At 36.8% G+C, this 19818-nt stretch overlaps 1 protein-coding gene across 2 annotated transcripts in view; it reads left to right on the forward strand.

Annotated features, from left to right (window-relative positions):
• LOC107445719 (uncharacterized) overlaps positions 1-19818 on the forward strand; it is a 72336-nt gene that overhangs the window by 42998 nt on the left and 9520 nt on the right. The window contains exons 1-2 of one of the 2 annotated variants that reach the window (XM_087155387.1): positions 8927-9075; positions 10623-10828. In XM_087155387.1, coding sequence (XP_087011513.1) covers positions 10642-10828 — 187 coding nt within the window. In that variant the 5' untranslated portion in view covers positions 8927-9075; positions 10623-10641. Of the gene's footprint in view, positions 1-8926; positions 9076-10622; positions 10829-19818 lie in introns of those variants that run through there. The other variant, XM_087155388.1, reaches the window with a different exon arrangement.

The following is a 19818-nucleotide window of genomic DNA, read 5'->3' on the forward strand; positions in this document are numbered from 1 at the left end:
AGCCTGGGCCCCGGCCATGATCTGAATTACTCTCGTCCTCGAATTCTTTGGAACACCTTTTATACTCAAATCAACGCTACCTTAAAAAATGTGGCAGTAACACAATCGCAGAATTCACTTCGACGTGCACTAACACACTGCAGGAAAATCGCAGATGGCAAAAATTTCCGAAGGATAAATACCCCCCCCCCCATGGTGGTTCTCCTACCTCTCTCACCTACTTGGAAGAAAAAGACAAGCATGGAGGCGGGCCAAACGCTCTGGTGACACGGCCCTATGGATCAAGTTTAAGAAAATTGCCGCTCACCTCCGACTCACGATTAAAAAGGAATAAAAAAAATACTGGTCTCAACTTTGTTGCTCCTTAGGCTCCTCCCCAAACATCTTTAGGTTACTTAAAAATCTTCAACGCACACAATCTCATGTGTCCGACTCTCATCTTTTCCTATTGCGGGGAAATCAGCACATCTTTGACGTAAATCAACAGGCTGACCTTTTTGGTCAGTTTTACGCCAGAGAACCAATAGTTATGTGCATTCCGTACGACTCCAGCGAATCAGACTCATACTCAGCTCTATCAGAGCCTTTCCAACTCGTGGAACTCCAAACAGCCGTATCCTTAGCCAAATCAAGATGGCCTTGCATACAAACTATTACAACATAACATCAGGGGATCTCCTCATAAGTGGATATGTGGCTTCGTCACGGATAGATCCTTTCGAGTGCGCTGGAGGCATACATACTCAAGGGCTTTTAGCAGCAGCAAAGGCGTTCCACAAGGATCAGTGCTATCGCCTCTCCTCTTCATCTTATATATAAATGACATCTTTGATATCCTTCCCGACGGCGTCAATTGCTTTATCTACGCAGACGATATATTCCTCCTAATCTATTCCCCGAATATGCCGTCTCTAACCCGCAAACTTCAGCTATCCCTTCTACGTCTACAGAAGTGGTTAACAGAATGGCACCTTTCTGCAGACATTGGGAAATGTCGAGCAATAGATTTCTCCTATAGAGCCATCGAATCCCTTCCCACCGTTCACTTCCAGGGAGAAACCATCATATGGACGCCACATATCCGCATTCTAGGGGTTTACTTTTCATCGAACCTCAGCTACCGCCATCATTTTCAAGAAAAAAGAATCTCCACACTAAAAATGCTTAACATACTAAAATGTATATCAAGAAAATCCTGGGGCGCACGCTCCTTCCATTTACTCCGAATTGTCCAGTCATACATTATGCCTACGCTCGATTTCGGCTGTCACCTGCACTCCCTCGCCAGCAAAAGTGAACGCAAGATATTTGACACGGTGTACCATGCCACCTTGCGGATAGCTACGGGCCTACCGAAGTGGACTCCACTACCGCTACTTTACCAGGAGGCAGGCTGTACGAATCTCCAAGAACGGCATAACATGATCTCCACGCGGTTTTATATCAGACAAATCTATTATCAGTCACTAAGTGCAATAACTTACCAGAATCTGCACATTCCGAATACCTACAGGAAATCAGCTCTCCCCTTACAAGCAAAACGCTGGCTAAATGATCACGGCATAACCATTAATCATATGATTAAAATGCACCATCGAACTCCGAAAATACCCTCAAAAGTCCGTATACATCTCACAAATCTCCCCTATCAAAACAAGAAACTACCACCGAACTTAATACCTACTATATTCTGGGACTTCGTCCGCAATAATTGGCAGCACCACACTCTGATCTATACAGATGCCTCCCGAATATCAGACAAGGCAGGAGTGGCAATATACAACTCCTGCTCCGGGTCAGCCATGTCCGGATCCGTTCCACCCATTTGCTTGGTCTTCACAGCTGAGGGAATAGCTATATTATTAGCACTTCAAAAATGCCCTACAAGTTCCCGAATTATAATTTTTACAGACTCACTCTCTGTCCTGACAACACTAAATTCTGCTACAGACTCTCCTCAAGGAATCATACACCAAATCATAGTCTCGATGGAAGCGCTCCCATCCTCTTGCCAGTCTGTAGACATAGCATGGGTTCCTGGGCACTCCGGGATACTTGGCAAGGAAATCGCTGACGAGCTGGCAAAAGCAGCGCTCTCCAGACCGAGAATTTACGATAAATTTACCATTGAAGATACTTATCAATCAATTAAACGAATCCACCAACTATCCAGGCAATCAGCCTTCAAGCATAGCAAATACTATACTGATTTTCTTCATCTGAGCCAAAATAAAAACGAACTTCTACCCCTCTCCAGCAGGCACCAAGACGTTACGTTCTCCAGAATCCGTACTAGATCCTATCCAACTAAAGCAAAGTTATTCCGCTTCGGACTCGCTCCAGACAAGAAATGCAACTGCGGTTCGATCTCCGATATCGATCACACTATTCTAGAATGCCCTCTCTTTGATCAACAGCGCACCATCCTAAAAATACTGCTTGGACCTGGGGCATTGTCGTTCTCATACCTTATGGAAACAACGGATAAACGAAAGCTACAATATCTTATACATTACCTAAAATCTATCCGCATACTATAACCATCCACCTATCTCCGCCACCTTGGATATAAGCGAACTATAAGCTGGAAATTGCAAAAAGCTCCAAAACTGATCGTCGATAATCATCATCATCATCAGTAGAATTGTGTGGCCGACTGATTGATATTGCAGTGCATGATCTGAGAAATGCTGTATTTTGATATTTTCTCTAAAAATTGAATCACAATAAAAGTAGTGATCAAAACATCCCAGCATAATCTGCATTCGACCATTAAGTTTTTACTGAATCTGGCCAACGAATCGAAATAGTCCAGTCTTTTTGATTTTATCACTCAAAACATGCCAGTCTGTGTATGTGTGTATGCAGTATTTTTGTTAATAATTTACAGTGACTTTTAAAAATTTGTATATACACGTTTATCTCAAAATGCATGAAACAGAGTTATGAAATAAGCATAGACAATTAAAATTCGAGACAATGCTTAGTCAAAGACTTTATTAGTGATATTTGATAACCAAGTTAAGCTAAAGGAAGTATTCGTTATTTTCTGACAGACAATCAAACTGAAATTACAAAAAATGGTATGGGACATTTCGCAAAGTTTGTTTGTAAAATGGAAGAAATAAATATCAGGGGATATCTTCAAGTAAATACGAATTCTACCATTCCAATTTACGACAGTCTATTCCTTCGTCAAATTTGGTTTATGATACTTTTATTTCATAAGTAATGTCGTCAAAGCTGTAAAGCCGATTCTTTCCCTAGTGCTATAAACACTTTTCACTTAAATGATTCCATTTTTGAAAATTTTTTTTAAGTCAATAAATTTTTTACATATTTTTCTCATGATGAGTTTTACTATATTCGATCTCCGTTTTAGTGATCTTGCATTTTCTTCTTGTAAGTTATACGAAGATGTTTTCAATTGAAATTTCAAGTTTTAACTTAACACTAAATTAAACTTATGAGAATTTTTTTCCCTGAAACGTTCTTCCATGGTTTATTGTTTTAAAGCTTTTGAAAGTTTCACAGCAAAGAGATATAACAGCAAAGAGATTATGATAGCAAAGAGATATAACATTTCAGCAAAGCAACATCATTTAGTTTAAGGTAAAAACTTTATCTGGAAAGTTCTTAAAACATCATTTTAAAAACGTTTCTATGAAAAGTTCAGCTGTATTATCCGTAAAATTTTTGCATTTTTTTTTATTTACTTCAAAATATTAAAAGGTTTTGTAGAATAAAATAATAGCATCAGCAAATTTTAATTTATGGTAGAGGAAACATAGTACAAAATAAAGATTTCTGTAAACTGTAACTAACTTCTTAGTTTCTAAGTGTGAACTACGAACTACGGTTTTGTTTGTGGCTAATGTTTTGTTTATGGAATTGACTCCAGAAGACGAGACTGTGGTGCAAAATATACCTCAGCTCGTTCTATATCCTACGTAATTTTAGCATATGTGCTAAAGACCTTCAAGACTATTTACGAATTTTAAGTAAGCAGAATATATTGTATAATATTAAAACTGTTTTGTGAAAGCTTTTTATCAATTTACTTTCATTAAATATTTCGGACCAGTCATGTACCAAATTATTTTAGCTTTGTAATTTCAGTTTGGTTTCATTCCCGGTTGTGGTTTGAAGTTATAGCTTCAAATAAATGAACATTAGCTTGCCTGGAAAATAAAGGCGGTTTATGTGCACTGCCTGCTGCCATAATGCAATTGGTCACAAAATTAATGAGATTAGAGCTCCCTCGCTCACAACAGGCTGTAACGGGAATGCTTGGAATGCCATATTTTTGAACTTTTTTTGTTGAAAACTTGCTTACGTTTCTACTGTAGTCTATGGTCGAGGGTAAAGAAAAAAAATCTCTTGATATAACTTTTGAAAAAGTAGAAAGCTAGGATTACTTATAAAGCTGTCTGCCCACTTCATATTCTAAGAGCATGTTCATGGATATTTAAACTGGTCATCTTTAATACTTCAATGCCTTTACCTTCATAATATTACCATTAAGTTTGCTCGACTTAAAATTTTTGTCTATATGTCAAGAGACAGTGGCTTTGTAACTTTTATTCTCTGGCAAGGACAAAAAAATATTCATACAAAAATACTAATCAATGTAATTGTAATTTAAAAGTATACCGTAATTCTATATTTGTTTTCAAGTACTTTTTTCTTACGGAAAATTTACTTCGAAAAGTTCCTCAGGGAGATTGCTTTTCTGGATGCAATTGCGAATAACATGCACCCGAAGTTCCCTAGTGATTTTAAATTTTCTTCTTTAGCATTTAAATGCATTTTCCCTCATATTACTCTTTAGTGTACTTAAAATTTATGGCTGTTTATAAAGCTGTAGTGGTTTTGGAAATTTTTTCTTTGCTAAGGACCATAAAATACTTTGTTTAGGGATATAAAGAAAAATCTAATAAATGGAGTTTTATTTTAAATAGTTTCATATTTGCTTTTGCCTTTAAAAAATTTTCTTTGAAAAGCTCCTCAAGGGGATTGCTTTTCTGGAAGAAATTATGAGTATTAGCAATTATGGGAGGTAACCCAGTGATCTTTTTTCTCACCTAACATTTGACTAGCCTAAATCTGATGTCTGATCTGACAAAAACATCTTTACGTACATGCTGTAAAGTTGTTAACTATTGTTTAAGCATGTCATTTTCAACACTGCGACCTTTTCGCTACAGTGAAATTTTTTTTCAGCAAAGAGGAGCAAAAATTAATCAATTTCGGATATAGACGCCATAATAATTCAAACGCATATTTAATTCGATAGCTATGAGAATGCATGTTGGCAGTCGTTTTCTTTCGTCCTTGGTAAAAAATTTCTTACTTTTAACAATACAAGAATTAATTTAGTTGCTTCAGAATTTTCAAAATTTTGAGCTGCTAAACTATCTACCTAGTTTAGATATCGATGCACAAAACTCTTTATAAAAATGCGTCATACTTTGTAACTGAGGTGAAATTTTCTGAGAAAATTTCAGCTCAAATTTCATGTTTTATTTTATGTTTAATGTATTTTATTATCTTTATGACTTGATTTATTTTATTAACATTCTAATGAACACTTTTGAGATAGATTACACAAATTTGCATCACAAGAATTAAAATTTTTATGTTCAAAATTTTCTACTAGCACTATTTAATTTTGTATTGAATTAGAACTATTTTCAGGTGAAAATACCTCAATTTCAACGTTAAAAAGGTCACTCTAGATGTAATTTTATAAATTTACCTTGCAAGCATCATATCAGCTTATGAGAAAGCAATGTTGTTTAAATCCGGAGCAGTATAATCGATTCAGGCCCGTGTCCTTAACACTAGAAAGGAAAAAATTTACGAAAAATGTTAAATTCTTTAGTAAATAAAATAGTATTTTGTTACACTCAATTTATTTTTCATAACTTATTATTAAATTCTTATAATAAATTCAGAATTTTCAGAAAATTCATGTCCCGCAGTGGATTGATTGTTAAGACACGGTCCCAAGCAGATCACCGAAATCAAGCATCACTGGATGCGGTTAGTGTGCGGGTGGATGACCACTTGGATCAGTCTGCGTAGGGACCGAGGGTGAGCGGTATTTGTCCTCGTTAAGCTATTACACCGTAAAGTGCTCGACTTCTCGTGCAGTCCGTCGGGATACCGAAGCGGGAGTGTCAGCGCCTCTGCAGGGGATCAAAATTGTGATGGCATGTCTTCGGATCATCCTCTGGGATGTTTCCCAGACCGTAGCCAATAGCCCATTGTGCAGCTCTAGCGCGACGTAAATGAACTACAACAACAACAGAAGATTCATTTTTAAGGTTTAGATAAGTTTCAGAACATCGAAACATACATTTCTATTTTTGCGCGCTTTCATTTCTCTTATCTAATTTATTACGTCTGAAAATAAATGCATCCCCATCACTTGAAAGTTATAAATAGCATTATTTTGATAAAATGTAAACAGCCTTTAATTATGGTTAACCCCTAATGGTAATAAAATTTTGCAAAAAGAAGAGGGTATATTGCAGATACATTTTACTAAGGATAAGCATATATCCAATTTTATTGAAAGGGAAATTTCACTTTACTATCTATAATTGTAAGAAATAATTATAAATTTTAGATCATTTTTGCCTCCTTTAAATTATTTTTAGTTTTTACACCTTTACTACCATTATTAGTTAATTATGCACCGAGATTAGTAAATATACTGTTTTAGCTTGGTTCCCAAACTAGTTTTATTTTAATTGAGAATGTCGATCGATGCAATATACACTGTTCGAAATTTTTCAGAAAAAAATGGTTATATAATTTATTTAATTGTAGTTTTACCATATTCATCCAAACCAGTTAAATAACCATAAAAAAGATATTCAAACTGTAAAATGTGAGAAAATTCATTTATATACTCTTTTTTTACATAAAAATGGTTAAACAACTATAATTTTATCGCGTCAACCTTATGAAGCCACTTAACTTCTTGCAGCTGGGTACATACACTAGCCGAGATTGCTAATTCGTTCCTATCTGTTAATCTAGTGACCGGCTGAACCGGGGTTCGAATCATAGCCGTGACACCACACTATTTCTGTTATTCCTTAAAACACGAAGATTTTCCAATGCCCATCCCTTTTCAATTGGTGTTCTTGGAATATTGAAATACGAAAGTCTCATTTACGCATAGATGCTAGCATCACATAGCTGTTTAACACAAAACCTTTGGAATTTAGATGGACCGTATCATCTGCAGATAAACCATTTAAACCACCTTCCATGATTCATTTAACAAAATATAACTCAACACATCCTAACTCCAATGTCTATTGTCCGACACAAAAAACCTTACATAACCTAACTCTAATGGCTAGTTGAATTTCCTTTTTATTGTCTTGAAGACATGCTATGTATGAATCACGGTTTTTAAACCTTACCAGTTTTAAATGGTTTCATAACCGTAAAGGTAAAGAAATGTTCCTAACCGTTAAATTTAACGAATAATTGGATGGACAATCAGCTGCTGGTTATTTTGCAGTAATTTTAGAAAAAAATTAACAGTGTAGCATTGACTGTTTTTTGAGCCAGTAACTTCTGTGAAAGAACCAGACTTCATGTGGAATTATTTGAATAATAACTTTTCTCTATACTTCTAAAAGTCAAATAAATAGAAAAAAAAAATAAACGGTTCACCCTAAATAACTTTTGATCTAAGAAACGGATCTTTACCTTCTGGGACTTAATCTTAATGGTTAGAGAGGGTAAGCACAAATATTCCAATTAATTGGTGCAGATAATATTTTAAGTTACGGAATCAGCCACAAAAACGTAATTTTTCTGAATAAACTCACCTTTCGACTGATTTGAAATTTTTGCCCCCCAAAATATTGGGGGGGGGGGGGTAGCTGCAATCCGAGAAATATGGTCCGAACAGTTTAGTCAGGAAAGCGATCTAAAGTTTTAACCTCTTACTGTTAATTTGATTTTTTGAATATTTCTCCATCTCTCGAACTGTTTCAAGTGAATTGAAAAACTGCCACACATAATTATAAAATTAGTTTATCCTAAGATAATATCATGAATTTTTACATCATTTTAAAGAACATAATTTTAAATAGCAAAATACGAGTTTGAGTGAAATCGGCCAAGTAGTTCCTGTGAAATCAAATTTTAAAAAATGCGACTTAAAATCCGATTTTCCATGAACTATTCATCTGAATTCACTCACAGTTTGTCCGTTTTTAATTTTGTGCTCTGTACATCTAACTAATAACGAATAACTACTGACAAATTCAAAGTATATACCAAAAAAGAACAGTTTTGAAATAAATGACCCACTTGATTTGAAATGAATTACACCGCAAAATAATTTCCATTTTTTAGATAACTAGGTTTCTATGATCCCCAGTGCAGAAAGAATATTTTCTTTTATTTGAGTACCCCTTTTTCAGTTTTTAAGCTATCTTTATTCAATTTTCCTAAATACAGTCTTCCGTTTTTTGCACCAAATTCAGTTTATAGCACTATTTGATTTGTGTCAAATTACATAATACCGTTTTTGTCAGGCGTAGTGTAGAGAATTTCAGAACTTGTACTATTAAGCTCTACATTTAATGCAACATCATTTAATATTTTTAATCGTCTAACATATTCTTTTAGCATAAAAATAAATCTGTATTTCTTTTCTTTTCCCCTATGATCTTTGTTGGGTAAAAAGAATTTGTACAGTCACTCTTTACATTAATATTCATGACTGATTTTATTATTACATTAATATTCATGACGATTTAAATTTTATTTGAATTGTCTCAATGTCATTTCACAATGATATAAATAAATAGCTCATCAGAATTTTTTGTTTTATATGTATGCTGTAATCCTTTAAAGCGCGTGTTGCATAACTACATTTATTTCTCTAAGAGTGTCTCATAAAATATTTGTTTTATTGCAAGCATCTGCGCTAAAACAAACTATATTACATCGAATTTAGTATATAAACTTATAGTTTTGCTTAATACCACAACAAACAATTTCACTGATACTGAATTGTTTTTTATTCTTTTCAATTCGGTAAGTAAGAGGCAAATGCTACTTTAGTATTTTTAAATTATAAGAGTTAAGAAAATCACTATTAATCATTTAAAAAAAAGTATAAAAAAAGAGAAAACAGTAAGAAGGGAAACTATGCATTGGTAGAAATATAAGTAATTATATTTAGCTACATAGTGATCATTTTTTTTAATTTCTGATGTAGTAATTTTAATTTAATTTTTTAACTTGAATGTATTTTAAAAAAACATGAAAATGCTATTGATATAAGAAAAATACTGAAGCCAGCACATTTAAACGAATGAAGTTATTTGTAATAGCTGTCGTAAGATCCACCACTTGGAGTGTCATGAAATGTAACGAATCTTTGTGATGCAAAACATGACTTATTCGGTATTTTTAAGGAAAAGAGCTGAGCAGAATACTCTTTTTTTTAACTTTATTAAACTTAAATACTTGAACAATCATCCATGCAAATACAATTTTGAAATTTCTTGGAAAACCCATTTTCACTTTTGGATTAGCGATAATTTTAACGGTATTTAAATGTTGGTTGCTTCTGTAATTAAATATGCATTGTAGACAATTGTAGAAAATGACCTATTTTTTCTTTGGCATCAAAATGATCATGCGTCTGATATAAGTGCTCAGTTTTTATTTTAATTCTCTGAGAATTAACCCAGATGTTCACGCTACTTAACTGAAAAGCACACCAGCTCTGCAAATGCGACACCCTAAAGCCAAATTTTTTCTTAAATGATCTTTGCCGCCTAATCAGGGGGTGCGTTGAGTATTTGTCTAGCTCTCTTTGGATTGGGGTTCAATTCCCCTGCTAATCCTAGTTCTTACGCCAAACAATTTTAGCACTCACACACAAGTTCTGAAGGCTAGGTGTTGGATTGCGCCTTAGCTGAGTTAAGAATTCATTTTAATGTAATTTCCCTGGCGGCTTTAAAGTCTGAAAAGTCCATGCATGGTTAGGCAGTTGGGAGGCATGGTTCAGTGTTCGGGTTATTACTATTATCATCTGATTTCTTATCTAGTTTGTAGTAGTGAAATTCTCAAATGCTTCAGCACCGTCTTTGAATCATTATTAAGAAGGGATTCTTGACCGTCGCAATAATCTATTAGTACGACGTTAATAACAAAATAGAAAACCTAAATATACGATTTTTTTTAAACATTTCGAATCATTCTTAAATTTTGTCTATTTATAGAATCAGAAAAATCTAAATCCAATGCAGAGATAAGTTAGATTGAAATTCAAGTTGCCTCAAACCCTTATTTGATGTAGATAAATAAATATATTCTTATTTCCTGCAATATTTGTTTTTCGAAGAAAGTGCTATATCATGTATGGAGAAGTTTGCATCAGGCGCTTAAAGATTGTGTAAATTCTACGTAAAAATTGCCCACGTGATAAAGCCCAGGGGACTGAAACAATATATCTCAATCTCTTATTTTATTATTGCCCCAGAAAGTTTCTTTTTGTTTTATATTTTATAGTGTATATTTTATGCAACTTACAGTTCTCTTTTTTATTTATCTAGAGTTCTTTTTTGTTTTAGAAGTTTCTTATTTAGGTAGATGAAAATGATGTGGAAAATACTATTTTTGGGGCTGATTGGATTGACTACTGTCAACGCAATAGTTTGTCCCCCTGGATTTTGCGATAAACAGAAATGTCCAGAAAATGTTAAATGCGGTGAAAATCAACGCCTCAAGGAAAATGCTAGTTTTTGTGGATGCTGCAGTCAGTGTATAACAGTATTGCGTAAGTTAAATCTTGATATGGTTTTCTTGAAGCAAATACTAAACTTAAATTATTTCATTACTTGTGTTTAAGTCCAACAGTGGACAGATCGTAAGACGCGGTTTCAGTATATCATTGAAATCAAGTATCACTGGCAGTGGTCACTGAGCGGGGGATAGGGGTCACTTCTTTGAACTGTCTGCAAAGGAACTGAGGCTGCGTGGTATCAGTCCTCATTAAACTGTTCGACCGTAAAGTGCTCAACTTTGAGCGCAGCTCGTCGTGCCACCAAAGCGGGAAATCCATACTCTAGGATAAAAATTGCGATGGAATTTCTTTGGATCTCTCGCAGGTATGCTCCCTAGACTGTTGCCAATAAACCATTTTGCAGCTCTAGTGTGACGTAATTGAAGCACTACTGCTACTAATGTTCACAATAAAAAATACTTTTTATTAAATAAAAGAGAGTATAGATCTTGTAAACTATTTTTACGTATACCGTCGCCTCGTAGGCAGGTGATCATACTGCATCTGCAGAGGTGACGCCTGACGAGATTATCACTGAGGAACTACACCCAGAGTATTCAGTTTTACAATGTGAAGCTTGTGCATCAGAAATATATACTTTCTCAAACACATGAAAAATTGAACATCTATACAGATTCTAAAAGCTGTATTGTTTCACTAAACAACAATTATAAGTCCCATTCTATCCACACAAATGAAACTACACAATTCGGGTTATATAATTATGTTATCTTGGATTATTGGTCACTCTGATATTCTGGGTAACAAATGCACAGATGAGTTTGTTAAATTCACCCAAAAACTTACGAGTAGACCATTAACCTATTCAGGTATTAGAAACATACTCAGTCTAAACATTGCTGTCAGAATGACAATAAAATTGGAATGAAAAAACGAATAACAAATTGCACAGTCTTCGATTAAAATAGAACCATTTACGCGTTTTACTCTGCCGAGGAAATATGAAGTCATTGTGAATTGTTGACGCATTGACCACACATGCATAAGTATCTTCTACTAGAACTACTACTAGGCGAACTTGCACGAGACTACCCTAACTATAATAAGCTTTTAACAGTAAAATACTTTGTAACTCAGTGCCACAAATTTAATTTTAAAAGACAGCATTATTTTGGCTATTACTCTACTTTATATTTATTCGTTAGAGACAATCCTTACTATAAACTTTTCTTTTACTTTAAGGACGTTGGATTCGATAATTCGATCCCCCCAGGGGCACACTCTTGTGTGACGGGTACGGCGCACCCGGGGCCCCGAGCTGAACCTTACCATACTTCAATTTCTCTCTTGTGACGGTCCTGTTTCGAGTTCCTGACTTTCACTTTATCATTTTATTGACCTAGTGAGCGAACATTATTTTATTTACTATAAAATTCTGGATATCATTTACAGAACATTGGTTTCTAAACTTTTGATTAGTTTTTTCATTACGTTGATATATTTATTCCTTTTTTTGCAATTCATTATATGTTTATGAATTCTCATCCTTATCGTGGTTGCCAGTTTAACTGGTAAGGACTTTTCGTCTTGGCTCGGTGTTATATTGAACCCTGATGAGAAGAAACCACCCGCGTGTTCGCCGTGCGTGGAGACCCGTGTCCTTGGAAAAGGGGATCCTGGTAGTTGAGGGGCATCCTGGTACCCCAATACACTGCTTTGGCCCCTGCTCCAGGTAAACGGGAGGTGCATATTGGCCTGTATGCATCAATCGGCCAGTCACGAATGTCATCTGTTGGCTAGGGTCAAGCCCGGGGTCACTTACTGAGCACCTCGTTAAGGGTGGAGGCTGCTCCAGGGGTGACCTTCGGGCGTATAGCTATTGGCTAGCATCGTTGTTGAGTAACAGATTTCTATCTATTTCTCACATCCCCTAAGTTGGACTCTGTGGTGGGTGGTGCCGCCGATAGTGGAACTTGATTTATTTTTTTGTATGGCAGATAATGAACAGATGGTGTTGAGTTCCGCACACCGAAACAAAAGCGGAACAACCCCTTTACCTAGTTTTAACCTATCTAAATGTCCAATTTACGACCCAGCTAAAGCCAGATTCCTAATATTGAGCTCAACCGAAAAAAAACTATCTAATGTATCCCCATTTCTTGTCCAAAAGTCTCTTGAATCTTCAATAGGCAATCCCAAACATGTTAAACAGCTTCCCTCAGGTGATTTATTAGTGGAAACTATCTCTGAAAAACAGACTACTTCACTCTTAAAAACACAAACTATAGGCAACATACCCATAACAGTCACACCTCATAATACATTGAATATTTCTAAAGGTGTAATTTCTGATAAAGCTCTCCAGTCCCTTCCAATCGAAGAAATCCTAGAAGGACTATCAAACCAAGGTGTTATTGACGCCCGCCATATAACAATTAAAAAAGGTACAGAGATAATAAATACTCAACATCTAATATTAACATTCAATACTGCTCAATTACCTACTGATGTCAAAGCCGGTTATCGCAACTGTAAAATCCGTCCTTATATTCCTAATCCAATACGCTGCTTTAAATGTCAAAAATTCGGTCATTCAACTAGTAACTGCCGAGGAAAAGAAACTTGTTCACGCTGTAGCCTACCTGACCACACTTTTAGAACATGTAACCTTCCCGAAAAATGCATAAATTGTTCAGAACCCCATTCTGCAAACTCTCGAATTTGCCCAAAATGGAAACAAGAGAAACAAATCCTAAATATAAAAGTTACACAAAATCTGACCTATTTCGAAGCTAAAGCAAAACTACTAGGCTCCCAACCAATACCTAATGTTTCATATGCAGCAGTTGTTGCCAAAAAACCAACAAAATCAATAGGAACACAATATGACATAGCTGAATTAGATGCGCAAAACATGAGATTAAAAATTCTGAAACTAAGACAAACATCTACTAAATCGAAATCAACGGCATCCCAAGTTACTCAACAAGCACCCAGCACTTCAAAACCCACATCAACTCAATCTAAAGCTCCAAACAATACAGAAAGTAACAAATATCTAAAATTAACTCCTCAAATAGTAAATGCTTTGCATAAAAAATTATCTCAACCTTCAAGTTTTAGCAAACATACATACATCCCGAAAAGCAGACAAAATAAATTTAAATTCCGTCAAAAACAGTTAAATGGTACTCAGCAAGACCAGCAGTTGCTTTCGGACGCAATGAGTACAGATGAAGATAATACAAATGACCCGCCAGAACCAGAAATGCAAGTAGATGAAGGGTTAGAAACGCCAGCTAACCTCATTCCCAAAAAATCAAAATTAAAACTTAAAAGATAATGGAGAGGAAAGTTTTAACCTGGAATTGTCGTGGATTTTATTCAAGCTGTTCGGACATTAAAAATTTAATAGAGGTGTATAATCCTGCGTGCATTGCTCTACAAGAGACATTTCTTAAACCAACTCATACGGCTACTATACGAAAATTCTCACACATAAGAAAAGACAATATTATTGGAAATAAAGCATGTGGAGGCGTATCTCTTCTCATTTCAAACAGTTATCCATTTTCAAGTATTAATCTTCAAACAAACCTTCAAGCAGTTGCCGCTCAAATAACAATAACTTCGCTTATAACTTTCTGTTCTGTTTACCTTCCCCCAAACGAACATGTTTCACAATTAGACATTGACAATTTAATAAATCAGCTCCCCTGAGGGGGTTTACCTTCTTTAGGTAAATACAGGGAGTCACGCCCCGGGGTACCCTAGTGGTCTATCCTCCCTTCCGTTTCCTCTCCCTTTTCTCCTACTTTCTCCTTTCTCTTCCCCCTTGTCGTGGTTGCCGAATTTACTGGTAAGGGCTTGTCATCTGTGTTCGAATACCACCCTGTTGTATCGAACCCAGATGGGAAGATACCACCCGCGTGTTTGCCGTGCGTGGAGACCCGTGTCCCTGGAAAAGGGGATCCTGGCAGTTGAGGGGCATCTTGGTACCCCAATACACTGCTTTGGCCCGTGCTTCAGGTAAACGGGAGGTGCACATTGGCCTGTGTGCACCAATCGGCTAGTCACAAACGTCATCTGTTGGCTAAGGTCAAGCCCGAGGTCACTTACTGGGCAACTCGTTAAGGGTGGAGGCTGCTTAAGTGGTGACTTTTGGGCGTATAACTATTGGCTAGCATCGGTGTTAAATAGCGGATTTGTGGCAGCACTAATTTGTTATTTGCACCCCCTTAGTTGGACTCCGTGGTGGGTGTTGCGGCTGGTAGCTGAAAGTTGATTTAATTTTCTATGGCTGAAAATGAAATGGTGGTCAGTTCCGCACACCAATACAAAAACAGCGGAACACCTTTAGTACCATTTGAACACGCTCAGTTCTTCATGATAGCTTTGACAAATCCCACAGTACCTAATACGTCATTTAGTAAAGTTTCTCCATTTTTGATACATAAGGCTCTTCTTTCTCTTCTAGGAGATGTAGCCTCAGTTAAAAAATTACGTTCAGGTGACTTGTTAGTTCAAGTCTCATCCGAGAAACAAGCTACTACACTGTCTACTTGTACAAACATATGCTCGTTCTCTGTTAATATTACTCCTCATAGAACTTTAAACACCTCACGAGGCGTTATATCGCAGTCTGAATTTATCAATGATACCGAAGAAAATATTGTAGAGGAATTGCGTGACCAACACGTTATTGCTGTTCGAAGAATAAAGATTCGTCGAGATGGTCAACTTATCCCGACAAAACATCTCATTCTTACCTTTGCTACTCCAAACTTACCATCTGCCGTCAAGCTTGCCTGGTATAACTGCCCGGTTAGACCATATGTTCCAAACCCTTTGAGATGCTTCCAATGTCAAAGGTTTGGACATTCAAAGGCATCTTGTCGAAGCAAGCCCATCTGTGCCCGCTGTTCTAGCAGTGACCATGCTGATACAACCTGTGAGTTACCGCCCCATTGCGTCAACTGCAATGGTGACCACGCGGCCTACTCCAGGAATTGTACAAAATGGTCACAGGAAAAGGAAATTCAGTCCGTCAAAGTTTTGCAGAATGTGACTTTCAATGAGGCACGCCGAATAGTAACCGCCCGAACCCCACGTCCAGGCGTGTCCTATTCTGCGGCTATAAAGGTAACCAAATGCTCTGTCAGTACGCAAACGAACCTTCCACCTTTGCCTTCTACATCTCATCAGGTTAAAAATACTGCTCAAAAATCGAAATTTAACTTTAATGCACCATCAAACAGAACAACATCTCCTCCTCCTAAAAAAACTTCAAAAATTGACAACTCAGAAAAAACCTCACCTTTCCCCAAGCAGCTCATATCAACAAAAATACCCCTAAGTAAAAAACCTGGCATATCTCGGAAGAAGAAAGATCCTAAGTACAATCAGTACGTCAACCAATCAACTTCTGGTGCTCCGAAGAAGATGGATCTTGACGTAGAATTGTCCCTTCACCCTTCCGACGATGAATTCATACTTGACTGATCTTTTTACTTGGCGTTAAATTACAAAAATATCAATCCATTCCATAATGTCTATTAATTTTATATCCTGGAATTGTCGTGGCATAAGAAATAAGCTTTCAGATATCAAGGATATTATTCATAAATATCAGCCTGCATGTTTCGCTCTGCAGGAAACTCATTTAACGTCATGTCATAATTTTAAATTTCATAATTACTCTTGCACCCGACATGATTTTGATGATGGAAGTCATCCTCATGGCGGCGTTGCAATTTTAACCTGCAATGCATTACCATCTACTCATTATTTATTATCAACTACATTACAAGCAACTGTTGTCCAAATTCACATTAATGTACTCCTCACTGTTTGTTCAATTTATCTACCTCCTAATACACCTGTGTCTCAAACAGAACTAAATTCATTGATTATACAATTACCTTCACCTTTTATTTTGCTCGGGGATTTTAATGGCCATAGTGAATTGTGGGGTAGCTCCGTCTCCAATGATCGAGGACGTAAAATAGAGCAACTTATACAGGACCATAATCTATGTTTGTTAAACCAAGACGAGGAGACTTACTTTCATATGCCGACCCATACCTTTCACTCCATCGATTTAGCATTATGTTCACCATCTCTCTTGCCTTTCATAAACTTTTCTGTGAGTAATGATCTTCACAATAGTGATCATTTTCCACTCATAATTTCATATTCTAATAATGTTCCCATGAGTCCTAAACCATCAGTTTTCATACATCATCGCGCTAATTGGCACTTATTTACTCAACTTGCTCAGATTACTGATGCTATGGTAACAGGTAACAACGTAAATGCCGCAGTAAATACAGTTACTTCTGTAATTATAAAGGCTGCAGAAGACAGTATTCCAAAGTCTTCAACTACTCCTCCTCGTCATCGTAAGCCTTGGTGGAATTCAGAGTGTTCTACCGCTTACAAGGAACAGAAACGACTTTGGAGCCTCTTCCGTCGTTCACCTTCCACATCCAATCTTGTAGCATTTAAAAGAGCTAAAGCGTTTGCTCGTAAAGTCCGACGCCGTAGCCAAAGAGAATCATGGAAACGCTATGTCTCATCTATATCATCAATGACATCTCCCAAACAAGTTTGGTCGAGAGTAAAAAAGGCAAACGGCATATACCGCGAATTTCATTTCCCTATATTAGAAAAGAACGATACAGTCTTCTCTGCTCCCATTGATGTATGTAACATGCTAGGTGAGACATTCGCCGCTATCTCTAGTACAGAGAGTTACAGCCCGGTTTTCCAAAACCATAAACTCAACGCTGAACGTCATAATATCAATTTTCACACTCGTCGATCATCTTCATACAATGGCAATTTTACATTTCTGGAACTACAAAAGGCCTTATCAACAGCTGCGAACACAAGCCCTGGTCTCGATGGGATAACTTACCAAATGCTCCGCCATTTGGATATTACGTCTTTGGATAACGTCCTGGTTCTATTTAATAGACTATGGACGGAACAGACTTATCCATCATGTTGGCGTGAGGCAATTGTCATCCCCATATTGAAACCAGGCAAGGATCCTAAGGACCCGGAAAGCTATCGCCCTATAGCTTTAACAAGCTGTCTGGGAAAGACCTTTGAGCGCATGGTTAATACCCGCTTAGTATATTTCCTAGAAAAGAACCATCATATACCTGAGTTCCAGAGTGGTTTTCGAAAAGGAAGATCTACTACTGATAACCTTATTGCTTTAGAGTCACGAATTCGTAACGCCTTTGTCCGACGTAACCATTTTGTCTCTATCTTCTTTGATATTGAGAAGGCTTACGATCGGACATGGCGATACGGAATTCTTAAGACACTCTACGATATGGGACTTCGGGGAAATTTACCCATCTTCCTGAAGAACTTTCTGATGAAACGGTATTTTAGGGTAAAATTGGGTTCTACGTTTTCAGACCTCTTCGTTCAGGCCGAAGGCGTTCCTCAAGGCAGTGTTTTAAGTGTCATTCTTTTTATTACTCATGTTTCACTCATTTCAAACATACTACCACCTCATGTATTTGGCTCACTTTATGTGGACGATCTAAATGTTTCATGTTCTGGCTCTGATATGCGCGTTATTGAGCGTCAACTTCAGCTGGCCGTCAATAAGATTTCAAAATGGTGTGAACAAAATGGTCACACACTTTCACCCACAAAAAGTTCTTGCATACATTTTTGTCGATTGCGCAGATTACACAATGATCCAGTTATTTCTATTCATAACGTTAATATACCTATTGTGTCGGAGACAAAATATTTAGGCGTAATTCTTGACAGCAAACTCACTTTCCTGCCCCATATTCGTTATCTTAGAAAACGTTGTGAAAAAACTTTAAATGTCCTACGTGTTCTCTCAAACACTTTCTGGGGTGCGGATCGCATCGCCCTAATTAGAATCTACAAAGCGTTGATATTATCACGCATTGATTATGCTTGTTCAGTCTATGGCACTGCAACTGCGTCAAATTTGAAGCTGTTAGATACAGTGCATCATACTGCAATGCGAATCTGTAGCGGCGCATTTCGAACGTCCCCAGTCGAAAGTTTATATAGTATATGTAATTTATCATCTCTCTATTTTCGACGTATGCAGCTCTGTCTTGCATTTTACTTTCGTGTTATGTCATCTAAATATCATCCTCTTCGACAGGAGGTTATTCCATTAAGCTTACGACGATTATATGATGCGCGACCCTCATACACACCTCCTTTTAATGCTCGTATGCGTACAGTTATTCAGACATTCAATTTTTGCGAATCACCATCTCAATCAACCGATCACTTTCTTAACAAACCTTGGATTATTCCATCATATCACTTTTATTCTCCATTTGCTTCATACAAAAAATCCAGTATATCTCCTAGCGTGTATATTCAGCTATTCATCTCTCATCGTCATGAGTATTCTCAGTATGTTTCTGTTTTTACGGATGGGTCAAAATCTCCAGGGCATGTTGGATGTGGAATCATTATAGCTGATCGAACATACAGTTATATCATACCTGCCATATGCTCTGTATTTACTGCTGAAGCTGTGGCCATTCTCATAGCTCTACGACTTATCTCATCTCTGACCGCACGAAAGTTTTGCATTTACTCTGACAGCCAAAGTGTTTTACGTCAGCTGAATAATCATGTAAACAACGAAGCTCACCCTATTTTATGTATCATTAAACATCTGTTAGTTAGTCTTCACAAAAGTGGTTTTAACATTTTATTTTGTTGGATTCCCAGCCATGTTGGTATTTCAGGTAATGACATGGCTGACTCTGCTGCCCGATCTGCTACGACTCCATTAACACTATCAGTCCCAATTTCTGACATGAAGAATTACATACGACAGTTTACTATGTCCTTGTGGCAACAACACTGGGATTTACAAATTGAAAATAAACTGCACACAATTAAATCCACGCTAGAACCTTGGCCTGTGTTGCAATTGCGCGGAGCAGATGTCAAGCTCACCCGTCTACGTATAGGACATACTCGGCTGACTCATCTTC

The sequence above is a fragment of the Parasteatoda tepidariorum genome, chromosome 11 (genome assembly GCF_982258835.1).
Source record: "Parasteatoda tepidariorum strain Cologne lab strain chromosome 11, Ptep-v5.0, whole genome shotgun sequence".
NCBI lineage: Eukaryota > Metazoa > Arthropoda > Arachnida > Araneae > Theridiidae > Parasteatoda > Parasteatoda tepidariorum.